General features: G+C 44.2%; 1 protein-coding gene across 5 annotated transcripts in view; it reads left to right on the forward strand.

Annotated features, from left to right (window-relative positions):
- MLLT10 (MLLT10 histone lysine methyltransferase DOT1L cofactor) overlaps positions 1-23,363 on the forward strand; it is a 259,511-nt gene that overhangs the window by 45,512 nt on the left and 190,636 nt on the right. For 4 of the 5 annotated variants that reach the window (XM_040352499.1, XM_040352500.1, XM_040352501.1 and 1 more), the window contains one exon: positions 13,460-13,569. The exons of the other annotated variant lie outside the window; for it this stretch is intronic. In XM_040352499.1, the coding sequence (XP_040208433.1) occupies positions 13,460-13,569 (110 nt within the window). The remainder of the gene's footprint in view (positions 1-13,459; positions 13,570-23,363) is intronic. 5 annotated transcript variants of the gene reach the window in all.

Raw genomic sequence — 23,363 nt, forward strand, 5'->3', positions numbered from 1 at the left:
CAGAGGAGAATCTCCTGTCGTTCTTGGCTGTCCATCTGAAGGGCAAACTAAACTTCCTAGCAGATTCCTTCAGCAGGAAAAAAGCTGAGACGGTAATCCCTCGACCACCCATTGTTTGATCTGATTGCAACAAGATAGGGAGTCCCAGAGGTAGATATATATCTATCCCCCCCCCCAAAAAAGGGGAACATCTATTCATCAAATGATGGAAGTCTGGGACTGAATCTTTTTGCACATCTATGGACCTTTTTCCCTGGCTTATGCATTCTCTCAATTTCAAAAAATGCAAAGGGTAATTCAGAACATTAAAATGGAAAAAGTCAATTCTTTTAATTGCTCCTTTCTGTTTTATAAAGCATAGAAAATACACTCGGGGGTGGTTGGGGAGATTGTAGATAGTTCAGTGTTTTCATTTTTTCAGAAAAGGTGAACTAACACTAAAACCGGGATGATGATGATGTTGAGCGATTCATTAATTATTAATACAGATATGTCCTGTTTTAACCTGAAAATTCACACCACGTTGTTAATATACCTTCATAGCTCAGGAGGCAGATATTAAATCCTCCAGAAGGTGGATAACACGGCTCCTTATGTGGAATACATGGCTGGATTGTTAGTTACTTATTAGTGAAACAAGCCTGGAAGTGATTAGGCCTCACAATGTGCTGGAGGGCCCACATAGTGTGCCGCTGGCCAAAGCATGTGGTATGGTTTAGTGTGTGGCTGATCTGGCTTTCATTGCGGCATAGGATGTATGGTGGTCATAGAGGTCTGCCTGCATGTGACCTGCATTCGCTGTTTACAGTTGTCAGGGGTCAGGTCGTATGTGAGTATTGGTCAAACAATTCAGGTTTTTGTGCTATGCGGGGACTGGAATATCTTCAGCATGGGGCTGTCATCACATTTACGAGTGTTTGGTGTGTTTTTATCTTAATTACAAACCTGGCACTGTAGCTGAAATGGACCTTTATTTTTTTTTATTTTTTTATAAATCATTGTATACACCGTGTATGAGTGTTTGTAAGCGATCCTTGTACAAACATTTCTTGGTGTTTTTAGACTAGAGTCTCAAATCTTTGTTGCCAGTGCTCTAATGCAGGGATCTCCAAACTACGGCCCACCAGCTGTTGCAGAACTACACATCCCATGAAGCATTGTAAGGGAATTGTAGTTCCTGAACAACTGGAGGGACACCGTTTGGAGACCCCTACTCTATTGAATTGGAACTATTCATGCAATACTATGTTCATCTTTATGGATTAAAGGCTAATGTTTCACCTTTTTAGTTATTTATTTTTTATTCTTGCTTCCCTATGTACCAATATACAGTAAAACTTTGGTTTGCGAGCATAATTTGTTTCAGAAACATGCTTGTAATCCAAAGCACTTGTATATCAAAGCATTTTTTTACAGGGTATAAAAGAAGAGAGGCACCTCTAAGGCCCCTTTCACATTGGAGCGGGAGCCGCAGTGGCGGTATAGCGGCGCAAAAAATAGCGGCACTATACCGCCGGGATTGCTGCGGGAATCGGCCGCTAGCGGTGCGGTTTTAACCCCCGCTAGCTGACGATAAAGGGTTAATACCGCCCGCAATGCGCCTCTGCAGAGGCGCATTGCGGGCGGTATTGCCGCGGTTTCCCATTGTTTTAAATGTGAAGGAGCGGTATACACGCCGCTCCTCTCACCGCTCTAAAGATGCTGCTGACAGATTTTTTTTTTCTCTCCCGCCAGCGCATCGCCTCAGTGTGAAAGCCCTCTGGCTTTCACATTGAGTATGCAGTGAAGGAGTTTTTCAGGCGGTATAGCAGCGCTATTTTTAGCTCTGTACCGCCTGAAAACTCCTCAGTGTGAAAGGGGTCTAAGTGCAGCAATAAATGTTGTACCTTCATTAAATGTAACCATATTACTACACTTAGTCTCCTCTGTTCTTTTTTTTATACTCTGTTGTGACATGACACTACTCTTATATCAAGACATCAATTTTGCCATGTGAAAACGCGCAAAAAAATATGCAAACTGCAACACTCCAAAATGTCCCATGAGATACTTTGCCACGTGTAGGGCAGGCCATTGAAATCAGTGGGCTTCTCTATGCGTGTTGCAGAAAAAGCGAGCCAAAAAACATGCGCTCGCACTAGGTGTGTGTGAATGGGGCCCGAAAGTGAGATTGGTGTGTTGACACAAGAACATTGACTGCTGAGTATCTCCATCTACTATCTCCCAAAAACGATGGAATAGGTCTGAGGGGTAGACAACCTCGGCACTCCAGCTGTGGTGAAACTACAAATCCCATCATGCCTCTGCCTCTAGGAGTCATGGCTGTGATTGTCAGGATTCTCATGGGACTTGTAGTTTCACCACAGCTGGAGGGCCGAGGTTGACTACCCCTGATAACCCACCTGAGCAGTCTTTGTATAAATTTAGGGAGGCCCTTGCACTATATAGCAGATCTAAAGGAGATTGATTGTACAATGTATAGCCACCTTAAAGGAAGAATTGGGAGAAAGGGTGCAAACTACAAAGAGGTGGTATAGTAATGATGAAAGTGTGGTTCAGAGAAGTAAGCCTGCCCTATTCTGTACTGCAGTAAGGCAGTGCATGCTGGGATATGAAGTTTCCTGGATGGTCACATGATACAGGGGGTGATTGGCTCAGGAAGCATTTTTTTTTTTATATTCTGAAGAGAGAGGTGCTCATTCAAAGCTGCCATGGACAATGTCATTGAGAGATGAGCACACTGAGCAGTGAAATGTGAAGTTCTACAAAAACAAAGAAGAAAAGGTGCATTACCCGTGTAAAAAGATAACGCATACTCGCAAAAGTACCAAGGTGTACAGCATGTAAATGGGAGGTTATTTGCCCCTACTTCTGGGCATAGATTGCTGCAGTATCCGCACTGATTTATGCCATGTCTGGCACACCCCTCCCCCCCACTGTCTTCTGGGAAACACACCGGTCCCTGATTACAGCAAGGACCCGTGAGATCGCGCAGCGTGACTTGTGCATGCGCAGTAGGGAACCAGGAAGTGAAGCTGCAAGGCTTCACTTCCTGATTCCCATTCCGAAGATGGTAGTGCATCCACCGGAGAGACGAGGGACAGATCGGTTCGGGTGCCAACTTCGCGGGCACCCTGGACAGATAAGTGTCCTTTATATTAAAAGTCAGCAGCTACAGTATTTTTTTTCGGTGGAACTCCACTTTAATGAGGCTGAAGAACGCTCTTGTTCAATCTTTCCTCTCTCAGGTAACTGCCTAACTGTACGAGGTACGAGCAGACCGCTATGCTGAGAGTCTGCAGAAGCCTGAGATTGCAATTGGTGCAATGCTCTGCAGGCTTCTTGGCAAAAAAAAAAATCACTTTTTTTTTTTAACCTTCTCTTTTTTTTTTTTTCTTATTTTTCTTTTTCCTTTTTTTTTTTCTTCTCTTTCTTCTTTCTTTTTCCTTCTTTCTTCTTTTTCTTTTCTTTTTTTTTTTTTTTTTTTTTTTTTTTACACCTTTTGCATGTTCACTGTGTAAAGGGGCCTAAAAAACCCCCAAGAAAACCCTTTCTATTTTTTTTTGAGGCCTTTGTTGCGGCTGTATTAATGATTGTATAGTGTGTGTGCAGTGAAAGGATCACTGTGCTTTCTGTAGGGAGTTCCCTTTCAGCGGGGATGTGCGGGTGCAGGGAAGACACGGGGACCTCGCAGAGCTGGTGTAAATCCTTCAGACAGTTCCTTCCTTGTTTTCCATGAGCCTGATCCTCCCTCCACTGTATTTTTCTTCTCTCCCTGGCTTGAAAGCTGGTGGGGGAGGATTGTTACAACACAAAAGTTGTTAGTGAAATCCGAACCATCTGGCTGATTATCAGGAATGCTGTGTAACTGCATTCTTTGTGACAGCTTTTCACCAAGATTTACCACGTGTGTCTGTCTGGTGTTAGGCCAGGGAACAGCAGAGCAGTGTTTTTACATGTCATAGTTTCTCATTCAAGGTTAGCGCAGGCCTTGCGGAGAGTCACATGCCATCCTTTGAGTCAGCACATTTCTTTTTTTTTTACTTGGATTCTTTGTGTTGTTCTGGGTATACTGTGTATATTGTCATTGTAAAACAAATTGCATCCTCAATAGGTGGAAAAAGAAGTGTAAATAAACTGGATCTGAGCATCACAAACTGAAAATGGTGTCCGGGGAGTTTTTTTTTTTTTTAAAGTCAACAACTACAAATACCATAGGTGCTGACTTTTAATATATGGGTACTTGCCTGTTCATGGATCCAGCGATGTTGGCACCCCAGCCTATTTTCGGGTCGGCTCTTGGGTGCTGCCACCACCGTTCATTGTAAGGTAAATTGTCAGTGAAGCCTTTTGGCTTCATAGCTGGTTCCCTACTACACAAGGTGAACTTGGCCTTTAAAGTGGTTGTAAAGGCAGAAGGTTATCTTAATGCATTAAGCTAAAAAACCTTCTGTGTGCAGCAGCAGCCTCAGCACTCTCAATACTTACCTAGCCCATCTCTCTCCAGCAATTTTGCAGGAGAGACTCGGCCACCCGGGACTCTCCCTCCTGATTAGCTGAAACACAGCAGCAGCGCTATTGGGGTCCCACTGCTGTCAATTAAAGTCATTTAGGCAATCGGGAGAGAGGAGGCGGTGCGGAACCAGGCTCCGTGTCTGATTGGACAGACGGCGCTGTTGCTTGGCCCGGGGGGTTTAGCGGGTACCTAGTTTTTTTTAATAAACACAAAAACGACTGGAGCTCCTCTTTAAGTTGATGTGTTGGCTTTGTAAATATCTAAATGCACAAATGTAATGTATTGCAGCTTACCAGTCCTTAGATGTGGCGGCTTTTTTTTTAATTTTTTTATTTTTAGGTTTAGAACATTTTCAGCAAGTACAGAAAGTCCCCTACTTACGAATAAGTTCCATCTCGGGAACTAGCTTGTAAGTCCAACTTGTTTGTAAGATCAGTACTTGCAGACAATGGCTGTGAGCGCTGAGCATTGTATTCTGATGGGGAATGGTTCCTGTGTCGGCACACAATAGCACAGCAGGGGGAGATCACTGCACTAATATTACTTGTGTTGGTACAGCAATTTGTCAAGTTTTTTTTTTTGTTCAGTCCCCGGCCCTCCCCCCCCCAATTGTGCCCAGCTTTACACAATTGGACATGCAAACACATGTTTGCATCTTTGAAAGCTTGCAAGTTGAACGCTGGTATGTGGGGGACTTGCGGTACAGAAAATGTTGCTCTTGCCAGAAATGTCGTGTCCTTGTCACTTCTTGTGAGCTGGGCAAACAATGTTTTCTTCCTTATGCAAACTACTCGCCCCAATGTGATGAAGTTGAAGAGAGAAAAACGTATTTATATTCCAGCCTGGGTGACACCCATGGCTTTCTCCATAGATACAAGGGTTTGAATAAGCACTTAAAATGTGTTGCCGTGTTTTCCTGTAAATAAGCCTGGGTCTTATATTTTTTTGGCAACAAAAAACACAGTAGGGCTTGCCATTTTATGTGCTGTCTTCTCTCCCCCTCTCCCTCCCTGTCTGTCAGGAATCCCCAGTGTGAACAGTAAAAGTGCTTGTAAACTGCTAAAATCCTCAGTGCTTCTGTTACCCGCCTGAGCGGTCTTCCCCACCACAAGCACTGCAGAGGGAGGGGGGCCAAGATCCCCCGTTCTGACAGCTGGCAGAATAGAAGGGGAGAGCAGCGGTGGGATCAGCTGAGCGCTACTTAGCGCTTCCATGGCCAGCCTGAGCTCTTCCCCGCTCTGAGCACTGCAGGGGGGGTTGGGAGGGGGGCCGAAGTCCTGTGCAGACAGCTGGGAGAAGAGGAGGAGAGCAGCAGGAGATCAGCTGACCGGCGCCATAAGAAGATATTTGACTCAATTATATTACAGAAACGCACACCATTTACATATAATACTGTAATGGAGAGGATTCTAGCAGTTTACAACCACTTTAAACTAGGGCTTATTTTCGGGGGTAGGGCTTATATTGCAGCCCTCCCCGAAAATCACAGTCGGTCTTATTTTCAGGGTAGGTCTTACTTTCGGGGAGACACGGTATTCACAGGACTCCTGGGTATAAATAATGGTACAGCCTGAAACAAATCCAGGCACCACATTAAAGGACTGGTAAGCTGCAATATATTACACTTTGGATATGATTTATTGGTAGATTTGCAGAGCAGACCCTCTTACGAAAAATGTAGTGCATTTCTTTTATTGCTTCTCCCCATCATGCACTTTATTTGTTTCGATATATATATATATATAAAAATCTATTTTCGGTACAGCCTACTCTCTGGTCTGTTCTGAAAATCATGGTGCATCACGAGTGTGATGTCACTGCCCCACTTTTCCACCTAATCCATTCAGAGAACGCTTTGCATTTGTTCAGAAGATGCAAACATTCTCTGGTGCAGAGTGGCTGACATCCGGTGTTCACAATGCAGCAGTGCAGCTGCTCAGCCTGGGACCTGGAAGTGAGTGGAGATCACTGGAGTAGCGCTGTCGGTGATTTCCAGGGGCATCGGCCAGGTATGTCATATACATAGTTACATTGGTTCACGCTGGACTGATGTAACTTTGTATAAAATATCTACACCTGGAATTCTTTAAAGATAAAAAATGCAACTTGGCCCTGATGTCACATGGACACCTGATCTGCCCGTCACACTATTGCAACACTTTGCTCTCTGCTGCTGGATTATTTCTTTTATCTTACAAGGCTTATTGACAATACTAATTAGTATTCAGCAGTTACATGATTTTATAGATTTTTCTTCAATAAAACTATAAATATTTTTAAATTTTCCGTAACATTTTTTTTTTCTTTTTCCCCCTGCTGCTCAAAACCAGTTTTTAGTGTCCTTTCACAGTGATGCATTTTGCTGCTCTGGAACGCACTTTTAAATCCTGAGACTTTTCACATCGATGTGCTGCGGTTTTAAAATTCCTGCATGCTGCATCTTTGGTATGCTTTCCAAAAGCTCATCAAAGATGCACTGTCCATTGAAGTCAATGGAAACTGCAATAAAAATGCACCCATGGTGCGTTTTTAGGTGCATTTCTGCTGGATGTTAAGCGGGCACCCACCAGCGTCCTTAACCAGTGAATTGTTGGCACATGCCAGCTTCCTTAACAATCGGTGGATAAATAATAATAATAATAAAAAAAAAAACATACCAAAGGCACAATCTTGCCATCCAGCTCCTCTGTCCCCCCCCCGCCCCCTTCCTTCCCTCAGTTGTTGCTCCAGGCTGACGCATGTCCACTGTCTCTGCACACTCCTCCCCTCCGGTGGTAGCAACGCTCCTGGTGACCACTGAGGGGGAGGCCTTATCACTGGTGGTTAAAGATGCCAGCTGGTTTGGGCTCCTTAACCACTTCAGTCCCGGAGGATTTGGCTGCCAAAGGACCGGACCACTTTTTGCGACTCGGCACTGCGTCGCTTTAACTGAAAATTGTGCGACGTGCCTCTCAAACAAAATTGATGTCCTTCCCCCCCCCCCCCCACACACACAAATAGAGCCTTCTTTTGGTGGTATTTGATCACCTCTGTGGTTTTTTATTTTTTATGCTATAAACAAAAATAGAGCGACAATTTTGAATAAAAAAACAATATTTTACCTTTTTTTTTCTATAATAAATATCCCCCAAAAATATATAATTTTTTTTTCTCAGTGTAGGCCAATATGTATTCTTGCACATATTTTATGAAAACAAATTAAAAATCACAATAAGCGTATATATTAATTGTTTTGAGCAGACGTTATAGTGTCTACAAAATAAGGGATAGACTTATGCCATTTTTATTATAATTTTTTTTTACTAGTTATGGCGGTGATCTGCACTTTTTTTTTTTTTGTGACTGGGTCATTATAGTGGACACATCGGACACTTTTGATGCTGTTTTGCGACCAGTGTCATTTATACAGCAATCGGTGCTATAGAAATGCACTGATTACTGTGTAAATGACACTGGCAGTGAAGGGGTTAACCGGTGGGGAAGGGGTTAAGTGTGTCCTAGGGATTGATTCTAACTGTTGGGGCTGGGCTACCAGTAACACGACACTGATCACTGCTCCTGGGAGCAGATGATTAGTGTCCTGTCACTAGGCAGAACAGGAAGATGCCTTGTTTACACAGGCAACCCCCCCCCCCCATTCTGCCTCTCCGTGACATGATCGCAGGACACTGGTGGACATTGAGTCCGTGGGTCCCACTAGCACAATCACGGAGACCATAGGTGGCAGATTCAAAGTAACGTACCTGTACGTTGCTTTGTCTGCCCGTGCCGTTCTGCCAACGTATATCTACACCAGGCAAGCGGTTAACAACCACCCACTGAATCCTTAGCAACCAATGAATAGCCAGTTGTTTGGGGCTGGCACCCAACGGCATCCCTAACAACCAGCAATTCAGGCAGATGTGCTGTACTGGAAAACTTTTAAAATCGCATAGTGTGTTTTAAAAGTGATGCAGTATGAAATTCTATGTGCTGCAATGTAAAAGCAGCCTTAATGCCTTAACCTAAAAATGTGCATAACAAACCACGCTGAAATCCAAACCTATGTCTTCACACCAAAAAAGCCGTTGAAGAAAGGGGAACACTTTGCTGGGCATTGTCACATATTTGCTGCTTGTGCTGGGATAAGCGGCACAGAGAATATAATAGGCTCTGAACTGGCACAAGCTTACCCATGCATGTTTGTGGGTTCCAGGTCTAGGTAGACTTTGCACATTGGTTTAGCTTTTGTTGGCATCCTATTTTCTCATGCAGAAGGAATCTGATTTGATCTCTTCCAGTAAGTGAATTATACTAGACAATCCCGCATGTGTCTTAACAGATCGCCGAAAGGAATATCGACTTATTGCGTTAGCCGCTAAAGGCGTCGTTTACCTTCGGGAGCTGGAAGTTGGACGCTGGTCAAGTTGTGCAGAATTATGTTGGCTATTAAAGTAGTCAGAAATCTGCTGCTGCCGTTTCTGGCAAGACCACAATAGCCTATTCTGGGAGGCACAGCACACACATTATGACTTAAAGCTGATTTTCCTCATAATCCAACATATTGAAGCTTATTTAAAGTGGCAGTACTAGCTCAACACCATCCTGCCATCCCTGCTTTAAACGGCACTTGCTCTTGGGACTTATTATAATGGAAATATGGGGGAAGGGGCAGGGGGCGGCAGGGATTTTCATGAGTTTGTGTACATTGTGTAATTTTATTTTTTTATCTTTTATTTTACATCTTCAGTATAACATACATTGAGAAAAACAAAAGGGAGACAATAAGTGAGGGGGGCATACGAGAAATGGGGACACTGGGCCACTCGTGTCAGGAGGTTCTGTGATGCATACAGTTGCCAACATCATAGGACTTCATCATTTTATATCCAGACAATAGGGGGAGGTGTGCTTTCAAACCAGTGTACCAAGCCAGGATTGCTTACTCATGTATCGTAAACAACACTGAACAATGTACTCATTAGGATCCAGAATAAGAAGGGAGGAGGGGTAACGAAGGTGGGAGAGGGAACATAAACAAAAACAATACAGTCGGCACTATATCTGTAATTAAAAAATTGTATTGGCCTAAAGAGTCTGGGGGTCTATAGCAGGGCTCGACAAATCCGGGCGCCAGGTCGCAATTGTGACCTCGCGCCCGCCGGTAATTGAGGCAGCGGCCTACAAGGCCGCAAAGCCGTGGCCTCAGTTACCGGCCATCGCGGGCCCGGCAATCGCATGGCGGGGGAGGTAGGGGCGCACGGAGGCACAGTGTGCCCCCTTGCGCCCCCACCATCGCGCGGCGGGCCCGCGACGGCCGGTAATTGAGGCCGCAGCTTTGCGGCCTTGTGAAGTGCCAAGCTTCCTTCTGTGACCTGCGCCATCTGGTGGTGGCCGTTGGCATTACAAGTAAAACAGCATAGAACTGCTGTTTTACTTGTCAATGAGGTTTGTATTGATGGTTCAGACCACAGTCCTGCATTGCTAAAAAAATAAAAAATAAATCCTTGCACAATTTCTTTGGCAATACATGTGTCTTAAAGAGGAACTTCCATGAAATTGTGAAGAGGAAGGACTGAAGCTGGAGAATAAACTTTTACCCTTTAAAATCTCCATAGGCGACGTTTAAAAAATTCTACAGGTTGCATGTTTTGAGTTACAGAGGATTATTGCTCTCGCTCTAACGATCGCGGCGATACCTCACATGTGTGGTTTGAATACCGTTTACATATGCCGGCGCTACTCACGTATGCGTTCGCTTCTGTGCGCGAGCTCGTCGGGACAGGGCGCGTTTTCGGGCTTCTAACTTTTTTAGCTGGCTCCTAGATTCCAAGCAAATTTGTCTAACCCTGGTCTATAGCATGTAGGTCTCATCCCCATGGGTATTATGGTAAACTATAAACCTGGGGGCAGTAAATTATGGTGCCTGTACCATTTTCGAAGCATAATGTATCCAAGTTGCCCATATACTTTACTACTTATCATAACTGTCCTTGCACTTTGCCACCCACTCCTCCGCCATACGTTGTGTATTTTAATTTGTTGCCCGTTTCTCGATTCCGTGTCTTGTGCCGGAGCTAAATACCGAGAGCTGCTTTAGAAATTAGTAACTTGAAACCAAATTCTGTGACAAATTGCTCTGTGGCTGGTAGGCTTTAGGCAATTAGATGGGCAAGAAATGGGCCATGGATGTTTAAAAAAATACGCCATGGTCATCAGAAAAGGGGACCATAATCATCAAACTTGTTTATTCATGTTGAAGCAAGAGCACAAATAACCCATTAATATATGAAGATTGGCATTTACAGTATTTTTAAAGTGGTTGTAACCCCCCCCCCAAAAAAAAAAACCCCTGCAAGACAAAGGCATAATGAGCTAGCATACTAGCTCACTATGAATTACTTACCTTAGATCAAAGCCCCACATCAGTCCTCGTCCCGTCCCCCCCCCCCCTCCGCCGGCAACATCATCTCTCCTGGGGGTTACTTCCGGGTATCGCGGCTCCAGCACTGTGATGTGTCACTCCCGCGCATGCGCTAATGGAACACGGACTGAAGCAACGGCCATAGGTGCCATTGCTTCAGTTTGCCTCGGTGCGCATGTGCCGATGACATCCTTAATATAAGCTTACCTGTAGCATAAAGTGGTTGTAAAGGGTTTACAGCCACTTTAAAGTATGTCTAGCCAAAACTTCTTCCCTTTTTTTTTTTTTTTTTTAGATTTGTATAGAATGTAGAAGGATTAGAGAACCCCTGTAGAGGATTTACTTCTAGCCTAGGCTCTGAAAGGCCCCTTTTACATGGGCGTCATCTGCTTGCTCAGTGGGGGATTGCTGCGCTGGCGGGTGACGGGGTCCATCTCCGCTTACTGTGCAGACCCGGAGACTGACACGGTCCCACTCTCCTCTATAGGGAGATTGGGTGAGAATGGACTGCCTGTCGTTTTTTTCATCCTATCTGGTCTGCCAAAGAGATGAAAAATGGGACCACCATCCAACTGGATTTGGCGGACAGGATCGGATCATATAGCGGCGGATGTCAGCAGACATATCACTGCTGATATCTACCGTTCCATAGAAGTGAATAGAGGGTCCGATCAAGTCCACTTGAAAAACTGACAGAGCTCAAAGCTTCAATGAGCTCTGCTAAAGAGGGATCTGCAGTGGCTCACTGTTAAGAGAGTGGTGCAGGCATGGCTGTCTGGCTTTCAGTTGTTTTTTTCCTGTCTTCTGATGCGTGTTTATTTATTTTTATTTTTTTTTGGATGGGAATCCCACACTGCAGCAGTGAGCTTAGTGTTAGGCTCACAGTTATGGCACAGCCCTTTTAACTTTAATGGTTATATTTCGGCAGCGGTACTACCCTCCAAACACGACAAGGGGATACTTTTTGTCACACCAAGAAGCTAAGAATTATGGCCGACGTGTACATCTGTCCGATTGCCTTTGCAGCTTAAGGGTGGGTGGTAGAAATGTGACTCAACCACCCATATTTACTTCCCCCAACTACAAGTAAATACTGAGTTATGGGGGGGATTTACCCGTACTTCTGTCTTGGGGACAATGGTTTCCCTAGATGGGTGAAGTTCAGTAGAAGGGCGTTACTACTCTACTGATGAAGATCCTGCAGCATTTAGGTATGCAAGGGAGCGACGTCTTCCAAGCAGTTAAAGGGGTTGTAAAGGTTCGTTTTTTATTTTCTAAATAGGTTCCTTTAAGCTAGTGCATTGTTGGTTCACTTACTTTTTCCTTGCATTTCCCTTCTAAATGTTTTTTCTCTTTGTTTTATTTGTCTGAATTTCTCACTTCCTGTTCCTCCTCAGTAAGCTGTTCTAAATGACTTTCCACCGCTCGGATGATGGTGGGAAGCTTACTGAGGCGAAACAGGAAGTGAGAAATTCAGACAAAGAAAAAAACATTTAGAAGGGAAATTGAAGGAAAAGGTAAGTGAACCAACAATGCACTAGCTTAAAGGAACCTATTTAGAAAATAAAAAACAAACCTTTACAACCCCTTTAAGTGATCCATTTAGAGATGCTGTTACTGGCGAGTTGCCCGGTCTGGATCACCGGTCTGCTATGGGCCTTAGACTGACCAGCTTTTTTACTCAGCTGTGTACTTGGATATGGGCAGTATGATGGCGTAGTGGTTAGCTTGGCTTTCATTTCCACCAGTGACATTATCTGTATGGAATTTGTACGTTCACTTTGTGTGGATTTCCTCCCAGGTGTTCTGGTTTCCTCCCACAGATCAAAAACATTCTGCTTAGTCGGGTTCTGACCATGATGACCTGTGTGTTTCCTTTGATTGTGGTAGGGAGATGCGCTTGCCTGAGTTAGGAACTGGTGTGATTGGTTCCTCCTTCCCTGTAGAATTCTGTGAAATGTACAAACAAATGGCAACCACCCCAACCTATAACTGGCCTTTGCAGCAAGGAGCACGTGGAAGGGTGACACACGTCAAAAACAACAAACAAAAATTCCCAGCTCACTTGCCAGCCAGCCTGCAACACACTGAATTAATCATATCTAACAGTTCACATTAAAACAAGGGATTTCGTTTGCACAAATTTGCAAATAAATTGGTAAGCTGCAGAAGCCACGTCACGGCACTCCAGTGTACTGCAGTCCTAGCTCTATAAAATCCTAACTCTATACAAAAGCTAAATTTATAGAGTTAGGACTGCAGATAGTACTGGGGTGATGTGGCCTCTGCACACATTTGCAAATGCATGTGTAAGCTGCAAACTAAATCCCTTGTTGGGGTTAATTCAGTATGTTGCTGGCTGGTAAGCTGTGATTTTTTTTTTTGTTGCTTTAAAATGTGTTGTAAAAAAAACGAATCCAGACCACCAGTTTTTTAGGGGTTTCTTTTTTGAGAAGTATTGCTTTTTTTTTTTTTAAGAAAACACTAAGCAGAAAGAAGAAAAACTCAATTGATGTACTGTTGTTTTCATTATCTTCCAGGTTGGGCTCACGTGGTATGTGCACTATATATTCCAGAGGTCCAGTTTGCAAATGTTGCCACGATGGAGCCTATTGTGCTACAATCAGTGCCACATGAACGATATAATAAGGTAAAAACCTTCTCCTGTTTTGTGGTTGAAATATGTTGACAGTCATATGCTTCTCATAAATGGGTGATTTCATGTAAACATTAAAGGCTAGGTTCGCCTTTAAATAAATGAATATACTTTTTTTGTGGGGATCAGCAGCTTGTGGGTGCAATGTCTGGCTCCTGGTGACTCTCAGGATAGCTGTCTGTCCTGTACCTCTGATGCAGGCAGGTAGTTACTTGGGAGCAGGAAGATCCATAAACTACGAGAATGCTCACCAGCACCCTTGTAGTTCACTGAGAACTACAAGCCGTCAGTCACAATGACTGTACTTATAATCTATTAATTCACAGGAAACTGAATGAATGACGTGGATGTGTGGGCGGAGCTGTTTTCAAGTTGTGACAGTAAGTACAGGGAGAAGATCCCCCTACCTGCTGTCAGAGGGAGGGAGAGGAACAGGGGGACCTGCTGTCAGAGGGAGGGAAAGGAACAGGGGGTTGTGTGGTTGAAGGTGATACATGTAACCTGTTCCGAAGGTGAAGTTTATTCTTTAGACCTAATAAATTTGTTATAATTTTGTATGCGTACCGTTTTCTTCTGTTAAACCCTGCAAAAGAGTCTTGCTGCCTTTTGTACTTGATAGCACACACTGTCTTACAGAATCTAGGTAACCCTAACCCTAACCGTAACACTGGGCTCTTAAGGCCCAACTCCAGGATGGAGAATACCCTTGCAGTGTCACTCCCACCCCCCCCCCCCCCTGTTTTGTAAGGGTGTCAAACTGGCGGCCCTCCCAGCTGTTGCAGAACTATAAATCCCATCATGTCTCTGCCTGTGGGAGTCATGCTTGTAACTGTCATCTTTGCAATGCCTCATGGGAATCATAGTTCCACACCAGCCGGTGCAGTTGAGAACAAAACACAGGCGCCATTCTGCAGTATGACAGTAGATTTAATTTTACAAATAGATTTGGGTACTCGCAAGAGTAAAATGGTAACGGGCATTTAGGCACAATTTGCCTATATTTGGGGTGACGACATCCCTCGGCTCCCTGTGTGTTCCAGACCCAGGAAGCGTCGGTGATCACCGGCGCAGCCCGCAATCCCCCAGCAAGCAGCTCCACGGTTGCACCCATTTCACAGATGTCTGTCAAATTGTGCCTGAATGCCCATTACCATTTTACTCTTGCGAGTTCCCATATCTGTTTGTGAAATTAAATCTACTGTCATACTGCACTTAGAGTGGCGCCTGTGTTTTCTTCTCAGCTGTTCCAGAAGACCGTTCTTATCTTCCACTGGCTGCCTTCAAGTTGCTTTTATATGGACTTTATGGACTTTTTATGAGTCGGCTTTTACATTCCCCTTAACTATTTAGTTCCCCCTTGAGCTGTTCAGATTGGTTGGCTTACATTGAGTCTGGCACAAGCGCCCACTTATTTGCTATGTGTATCCACAACAGTGGGAGGGCTGCCAGTTTGAAACCTGTGGGTTTAATGTTTGTTGGCTTAAGGCGGTGTTTCTCAACTCCAGTCCTCAAGGTGCCCCAGCAGGTCATGTTTTCAGGCTTCCCATTATTTTGCACAGGTGACTTGATCAGTTTCACTGCCTTCGTAATTACCACAGCCGTTTCATCTGAGGGAAATCCTGAAAACATGACCTATTGGGGCGCCTTGAGGACTGGAATTGAGAAACACTGGCTTAAGGGGATAGCAGAACAGGCTGTATTTCTTAGTGAACACCTTGCTCCGTGCTCCCCTCTTCTCCATGGTGTTTGGGCCTGTGAGTTTGTCTTTCACCATCATTACATACATTGTAGGACTATTAGTCCTGCATTGCATGTGGGGAGCTGAGCGGTCTGGGTGCAGGGAGCTGTCCCTGCTGGGGGAACACAGTAATTATTACTAGCGGCAATCGCTGCTGGCAGTAATCACATGTAAAAATCCAACATGCTGGTTGTAACCAAGTCAATCCAATCAGCCTGATGGTTTGAATCTCAGCTGGTGCCTGCTGAACCGTACAAGACCGAAATGATCCATGGCCGGCTTAAGACCGAGAACTGAGGTATCAAAGACCGCTGATCACTCAGTTCTTGATTTTCAGTGAGCAGAGAGTGGTGACTGTTAGTCACCGGGTCTCTTTGCTCTCCCCCTGCAGCTCTCACTGGAGTGCCAGGATGTGGAGGGGTGGGAGCAGCTGGCTCAGGCTCTCAGCAGCACACTTGGAGGCTGAGCCAGAAGTGGATCCTGACATTATTGGAATCCCTCTTGATTCTGGACAGACTGAGTGACTACAGCCAACAGCGGACTTTGATATCTCGGGTGAATACAGGTCACACGAGTGCAGAACTAAATGCACTCCTGTGGTATGTATGGACAAAAGAGCTTTGGTACTACTTTCCTCCTTTTAATGGTGAAATGAAGTAGTTCTTGGAACTGCATTGTCTATAGCAGGAGGATCTGGAGACAAACTTTATTTCCTACAACTTTAGCCCAAAACATTATTTAACATTCTGTTCCAAACCGTATTCCAAAACATTAAGCAGGCCCGGGTCCATGGCAACTGCCCACATCCATTGCTGAATCCTGCGTCTTTGCTGGAGTTCTCATTTGCTTCTGTGTAATGAATGAACATTTCACACATGCTGTGTTGAGGTTTACAGGAAATCCAACAGTAATACAGCATAAAATATAAACATGTGTCTATATAATACTACATAACTAGAACTGGTCACTGGCTTTCCAGCTCTGTACTGTCCTATGGGACAGGTGAGGGATTGAGGAGTCTGGTTTTTACATTACAGACTTGTTGAGTTTTCATTGACACCGTGGCTTGAGTTCTGTTCTGCGAGTGTCAGGGGGCCGGAGACCCAGCACTGCTTGTGTTTGTGTTAATATAATTACATTGCAGATCAGACATCTGAAGGAGCTGCTCGCAGAGGGCTGTTGGCAGTGCTAGGCGTGCTTCGCTCTCCATAACGCGCCGTTTCGGAACTGAATGTCGCTTTACACCGCTGTGCTGATTTTATGCTTAGAGAAAGAATCTGACTTGTCCAGAAATATCACAGGTCATAAAGCACACTGCTGATTTGCACTTTATACGACATCTAGCATTCTGGAAATATTCTTAGGGAATTTTAACCGGTTCCAATGTAGAAAACAGTTGTGAGTCCTGAATAGGTAATTTGTAAGTGGCAGGATGTCATGGAGTGTGGACTGGTTGGTGGTTGTAATTCTTTCGGGTCGTCCAAGTACTTGTGGGTTGTGGTTGGAACGCGGCAAAATGGCAATAGAAGCTGATAATAAAGAGCTATTCCACTTGTAGACGGAAAGTGAAAAGCTTTTCAATGGGGTTCTCTCTGCTCAGAAACCTCACCGATCGCCAAGTTTAACTGTTCGATCTGAGGCTCCAGCTGTTCAGTCTAACAATGGGGGCCCAGTCAAAATTTTAGCCTGTCCAACTGCAGCCAGGGGTTGCCCTGTCAGCATTTAAAAATCAACTGAGCCGGGTGAAGGTTTAAGGACTGAACGGTGTCTGCATCCTATCCGATGCAGTCACTGTTTGGGTATTCAGGGACCTGCAGGTGTTGTGGCTTTCTGAATATACCGTATATACTCGAGTATAAGCTCACCCGAATATAAGCCGAGACACCTAATATTTTCTTTCTAAAATCGTATTTAAAAAATTTTGTACGAATTTCGCACCGTTGGTGGGCTGCAGCAACAGCCGATTTTCGTGCGGCAATCAAATTTGAGGAATCCGACATGTTGGAAATTTTTTTAAAAATGATTTTCTGATCAATGATGGGAGAATCGTGCGAGAAATGTAATAGAAAAAAAAAATGCGCATGTGCAAGAAAAGAAAATTCCCGGAGAGAAAAGAATATTCCCTGCAAAATGAAGGCTTGGTCGGCCGAATTTCAAAAATCAATGGTGGCATCATCAGATCACAAAAAAAAATACTTTCTGATTTTGAAAAGAAAATTTGTTCGAAATTCGACTGTGTATGGCCTGCTTAAGGGCAGGTATGCCTGGGGGGGGGGGGGGGGGGGGGGGGGGGGGGGGGGGGGGGGGGGGGGGCTTAAGCTTGGACAGCAGCATTGTCAACCCATGGAGTGGGTAGTGTTAGACCACATGGGCATACTGCAGTGTACACTCCTTCGAGGGTTGTGCTTACCCGTGCAGGCAGTCCCATTCATGTCTATTGGAATTCAGGGACTATTGAACTCCAAATAATCGATGTTCTAGATATATTGAAATATACCAGAATATACTTATAAATCTACTTGCATTAGCAATAAACATTTGCAGAAGCCTTTGCATCCCATTACATACATAATTATTTAAACAATTAAATGTTCGTGACCACAAGCGTTCTACATTCCAATAAATGTTTTTCTAGCGTGAACGTAACGTAACTTTTCCGGATCAAGGACTACATTCTATGTTGGTTACATTTGTTTAGATAAACAAACTTTTCTAACATTCTCCTTTCATATCTTGATTAAATATGATCGTCAATTTATCCCCAATAGTTTTTGAAAGGTTCAATTGATTTTCTATCTACATTCTGTTTGTGCATGGTTAGCTTTAGGGCTGTTGGGCATATTGTCTTCTATCGTGATTATTTCATTGTGTAGAGCTGAAAGAGAAACCCAACCCCCTGTGACCATCACTATCAGTTTAAAGGATTTTTCTACAGCTTGTGAAATCTCTCCAGACTCTCCTAACCCTCCTGTATTATAGCAAAGGGGAGTCATCACTTCTCTCAGCTAGACTCACCCATTTGTGGTCCTTTCCTGGTGGGTGATGTCTGTATTGAAGGATGGCGCTATATGGATTTATTCGGTAAGTGCCCATTTCGACTGGCGCTTTTTATATATTTTTATACAAAGCTCCCTATGAATGGCTGAGTGCCCGCTTATTCCAGGTGTGAGACGGGAAGTCTGTCTCACAGCCAGAACCCAGCTCTGTGTAATGTATGTAGATGAAGCTCCATGCAGTACATACAGTGCTAAGAGCTGAGCAAGATTCGTATGGGCAGGCAGAATGTACCAAGTTGATTTAAACTTGGGTACAACCAGCCTACCAGATTTACTCCTTTGCGGCTCCACAGCTGGCTTCCCGCTGCACATTTGCGAGCCGCGCTGAACTTTTGTGAAGGGTCCCGCAGCCTTATTTCCCAGAAGGCTGTGGGTTGGGGGGCAGTTTTTCTCTCTGGGTTGTAGGAAAGAAATTTGCCCATCAACACAGGCCGTGCTGACGGGAATCCCTCCTGCCCGGCATACATTGTGATTACTTGTGATTATAGCTAATGGCGGCTATAGCCACCAGCAATAATCACTGTCTTCTCCTGGCGAGGGGAGGGTGGGGTAAGCCATCCACACCGGGAGAAGACAGTGATTATTATTAGCGATAAACACAATGTCTCAGCAGGAGGGATTTCTCCTGTCAGCACTGTTGATGGAAAATGTGCAAATTTCTTTCCCGCAACCTGGAGAGAAAATTGCTCCAGCCCCTTTGCCCGCAGCCTTCTGGGAAACGGGTCCCAAGGGGCTGCGGGACCATTCATAAAGCTCAGCGTGGCTCGCACATGTGCATTGGGAAGCTGCAAAGAGTCATATCCGGTATCCCACTCTAAAGATTCTGCCGTTGGAGACCCGAAGACCGATTTTAGGAACCTGCTTGGGTGACAACTGCCCTGGACTGGCAAGTCTCCTTTTAGTAAAAGTCAGCCGCAGCAGTATTTTGTGGCTGCTGACTTTAAATTTTTTGTCCCTAGGGTGAAGATCCTCTTTAAAGGGCAGTCTTAGCAGTTAGTTAATGTGACTTCAATACAGTAAAATGTGGGTATTATGGGTTATAGCACATTATTATCACCCTTCACATTATCTAATGCTCTCAGACCGGCTTCGCTGTATGGCGGCATAACAAGATTAGAAGCCTTCAGACTCTGTGCCACTGCCCCACCCATTGCCTGCATTTTGGGATTCTGCAAACCATTGCCACATTGCTGATTCTGCTTGTATAGGCAATAAATGAACATGATTTGTGTGGAGCGGTATCTGTAAAGTAAATAATGAAAAGGTATTATTTTTCAGCTTGAACAAGGCTTTAATTTTATCCCCGATGCCCATCAATTTCTGTCTGTGTCGGTGTCTGCTCTGGATTACCGTTCCCATGAGTGACTGTGACAAATAAGACAGCACTTAATCCTTTCTTTTCCCCTTTCATACTAAAGAAAAATCTTGCATTTCCTATCGATCTGGCCGCCACATAATTGTGTGAGCATGCACATATGTGCTTATTGCATGAAAGATCTCACGCTAAAGCCGTTTATTAAAATTCCATATGCCGGAGCCACTGTTTCTCGGCCCTCTAATCTTATTGCCGCTAATCTGAAGCCGGAGCAGACAGCAACAGGAAATGAGGGAATCTTGACTGCAGACACGGAAGAGCCTTCTCTCCCCTTTGATGTGTGCAAGAAAATGCATGGATTGTCATTGACAAATAAACCTGGCCAAATCACAGGCACAGACATCAGACACAAAGAATTCACCTCCCTACAAATAAACCTGGGGGGTTTTGGAGTGGGGACAGAACAATAGGGGGACGTGGAGAGGCTTTTAACCCTTAAGAGGCATTGTACGGTGTGTGAAACAATGTGCTGCCTGCACCAGCTAGCCATGATGCATTAAGCTGGCTATAGACGGATCAAAAAACATTGTCCGATTCAACGGGAAGCAGACACATGTAGATCCAGCTATGGACAAGCTGGTTGTACCATAACCATAAAGGTCTCTTATTTACTCACATTTAGTCTGTTAAATATACCAAACCAGTGTTATGTTATTCAACCACGACACTACCTGCCTGGAGTTTGCATGTTCTCCCCGTGCCTGCGTGGGTTTCCCCCAGGGACTCCGGTTTCCTCGCACACTACAAAGACATGCTGGTAGGGTAATTGGCTCCTGTCTAAATTGGCCCTAGTATATGTATGAATGTTAGTTGGGCACCTTGGATTGTAAGCTCCTTGAGGGCAGGGACTGATGCGAATGATTACACACACACACATATATATATATATATATATATATATATATATATATATATATATATATATATATATATATATATATATATATATATATATATAGAGAGAGAGAGATATTATATAGTGCCTACGGTTTACGCAGCGCTTTACAATATAAAAGGGAGACAATACAGATAGAATACAATAAAATACAAGAGGATCAAGAGGGCCCTGCTCAAAAGCGTTTACAATCTAATAGGGTGGGACAGGTGGTACAAAAGGTTGCAACTGTGGAGAATGAGCTGATGGAAGTGGTAAAAAATTAGTTGGAGACGTGATAGGCTTCCCTGAAAAGATGAGTTTTCAGGGATCGCCTGAAGGTAGCAAGAGTAAGGGGATAGATGGACAGGTTGAGGTAACGAGATCCAGAGGACGGGCATTAGATGACGAGACGAGAGAGCTTGACAGTAGGAGGTCTTGAGAAGAGTGGAGAGGACGGTTTGGGTGATATTTGGAGACAAGATTGGTGATGTCGCTCGGGCCGAGTTGTGGATGGCTTTGTAAGTTGTGGTTAGTATTTTGAATTTAATTCGCTGGGCGATCGGGAGCCAGTGTAGGGATTGGAGGAGAGGGTTGGCAGACACTAAGCGGTTGGTAAGGTGGATAAGTCTGGCAGCAGCATCCATGATAGACTGAAGAGGGGATAGATGGCCTATGGAGAGGCAGGACAATAAGAAGGGAGTTGCAATAGTCAAGGTGAGAGATAACAAGGGAGTGAATAGAGAGAGCGAGAGAGAGATTTATTTATATATGTGTGTGTGTGTATGTATGTGTGTGTGTGTATATATATATATATATTCTAATATATGAGATAATATGCGCTGAGTAAATTAATCGCTCTATAAAAGTACCAATATAAAAAATCTTTTTTTTTTTTGTCCTGCCAAAAGTCTTGGTAATCAAATTATAGTAGCTGTATATGGATACATTTTCAGTCGGTTGCCCCATTAACAGGCAATACATGGGTCCAATTTATTTTTTCATTCAGCCAGTAGGTTGAACAAAAAACACTGACCTGACTTATGTCGCGTACACATGATCGGAATTTCCGACAAGAAAAGTTCAATGTGAGCTTTTGGTTGGAAATTCCGACCGTGTGTAGCCCCATAGGACTTTTTCTGTAGGAATTGGACAGCAAAAATTTGAGAGCCGATTCTGAAATTTTCAGACGGGGAAAAAAATCCACGTTTTGCTTGACGGAAATTCCGATCGTGTGTACGCGGCATAACACATTCGGTGTGGATGCTGGAATTCCCTCTACTGTGTCATGGAATCCTGACAGCGAGACTTCCCTTCTATCAGAATACACTGATCAGCACTGAAGCTAATTGGATAAAATAATATGCAAAGTGGTTGGAGGGAAGCTTCAGAATGGCAAAGATGGTTTTTATTACAAAATATGTGAGTAGACTGCAGTTCCTCTTTAAGAACAAACCTACAGAACCTCTTGTTTTTAACCCGTGACTGCCTGTATGGCAGAAGAAATGTACAAAGTCCTAAAAAAACAAAAAAACCTGCTTGTCAACCCTTTTTACAAAACTGATTTTAGTTTGGCTTTAAGTTTATTTTCATATACACTAGTCTAAGGGGTTTATGTACTAAAGGTGAAGAGTGCAAAGTCAGTCTCACTTCTGCAGAGAAACCAATCGGCTTCTAACCTCAGCTTGTTCAATGAAGCTTTGGCAATAAAACCTGGAAGCTGATTGGTTTATAGGCAGAAGTGATTTAGTAAATAAACCTTTATATTCCTTTGTTGTATAAAAAAATAAAGGTAGTCTGCCACGCCCGCCATTAGAACCTCACGGTCACTTTTCATAACCATACTAAAAGATTGATGCCCTCTGGTCACTGTTTCCAGGACAGCCATTCTTCTAAAGGGGCTTGGCAGTTCCTGTGTGCTGTTGGCATTCCTGATGCCGCCAGGCACACTTTAAGAGGGAGAAGGGTATTTTGGCAAGCGTTAAGGTAAGGCAATTCCTCTGAATAAGAAATCAAGCTCTTAAATTCCCCCATTTCAGGTCAGGCTGATGCCCGTGTTGATTGCCATTTACCAAACAGACGTGGGAAAATCTCCAGCACACATTTGGAGCGTACAAGTGATTTCTGTCTCATAAAAGGCTAGACCTAGAGGCCTCGAGAAGGGGAAGGGTGCATGTAAACGAGGCCTACAATGAAGGCATAGACCTGCGGAGAGGACGGCTGCTAAGCATGACTGCCTCTGCCAGCACCCGAGGGGTTAAAGCCTTTCTGGCCAGCGAAACCTGTTTCCTAGAAGAAGGTTGGAGGTGTCCTCTTCCCGTGGGAATGGAGGCGCTCTTTGCCCTCTTTGCATGGTGCACAACCATCCTAACAACGTAACTTCCAAATCAGCAGCATGAACGAGCCGCTTCCTCCCCAGCCGATACACTCCACTGGCTGGTTGGATTTATTTCTTGTAAGCAGTTTTGTCTCCACATGACCAGAAAGCCACAATATTTCATTGTTTTGTCCCCTATCCAATCACTGCAAATCTAGTTTCTGACTGTCCCAATCCTCCTTAAGGAGATTTGGATGATGGAAAAGCAGGAGACCTGCATGTTCAGTGTTTTGTTGAAGTAGAATATTGCTGACATGTAGGAGAGGTGGAACTCTCGGGGTATACTCCGTACGGGGCCCGAGCACACTTGACCTGTGACTGCTCTGTACTGCTCTTCATACTGTGACCTGGCCCACTTAATGTCGTTG

Source organism: Rana temporaria, chromosome 5 (assembly GCF_905171775.1).
Source record: "Rana temporaria chromosome 5, aRanTem1.1, whole genome shotgun sequence".
Taxonomy (NCBI): Eukaryota; Metazoa; Chordata; class Amphibia; order Anura; family Ranidae; genus Rana; species Rana temporaria.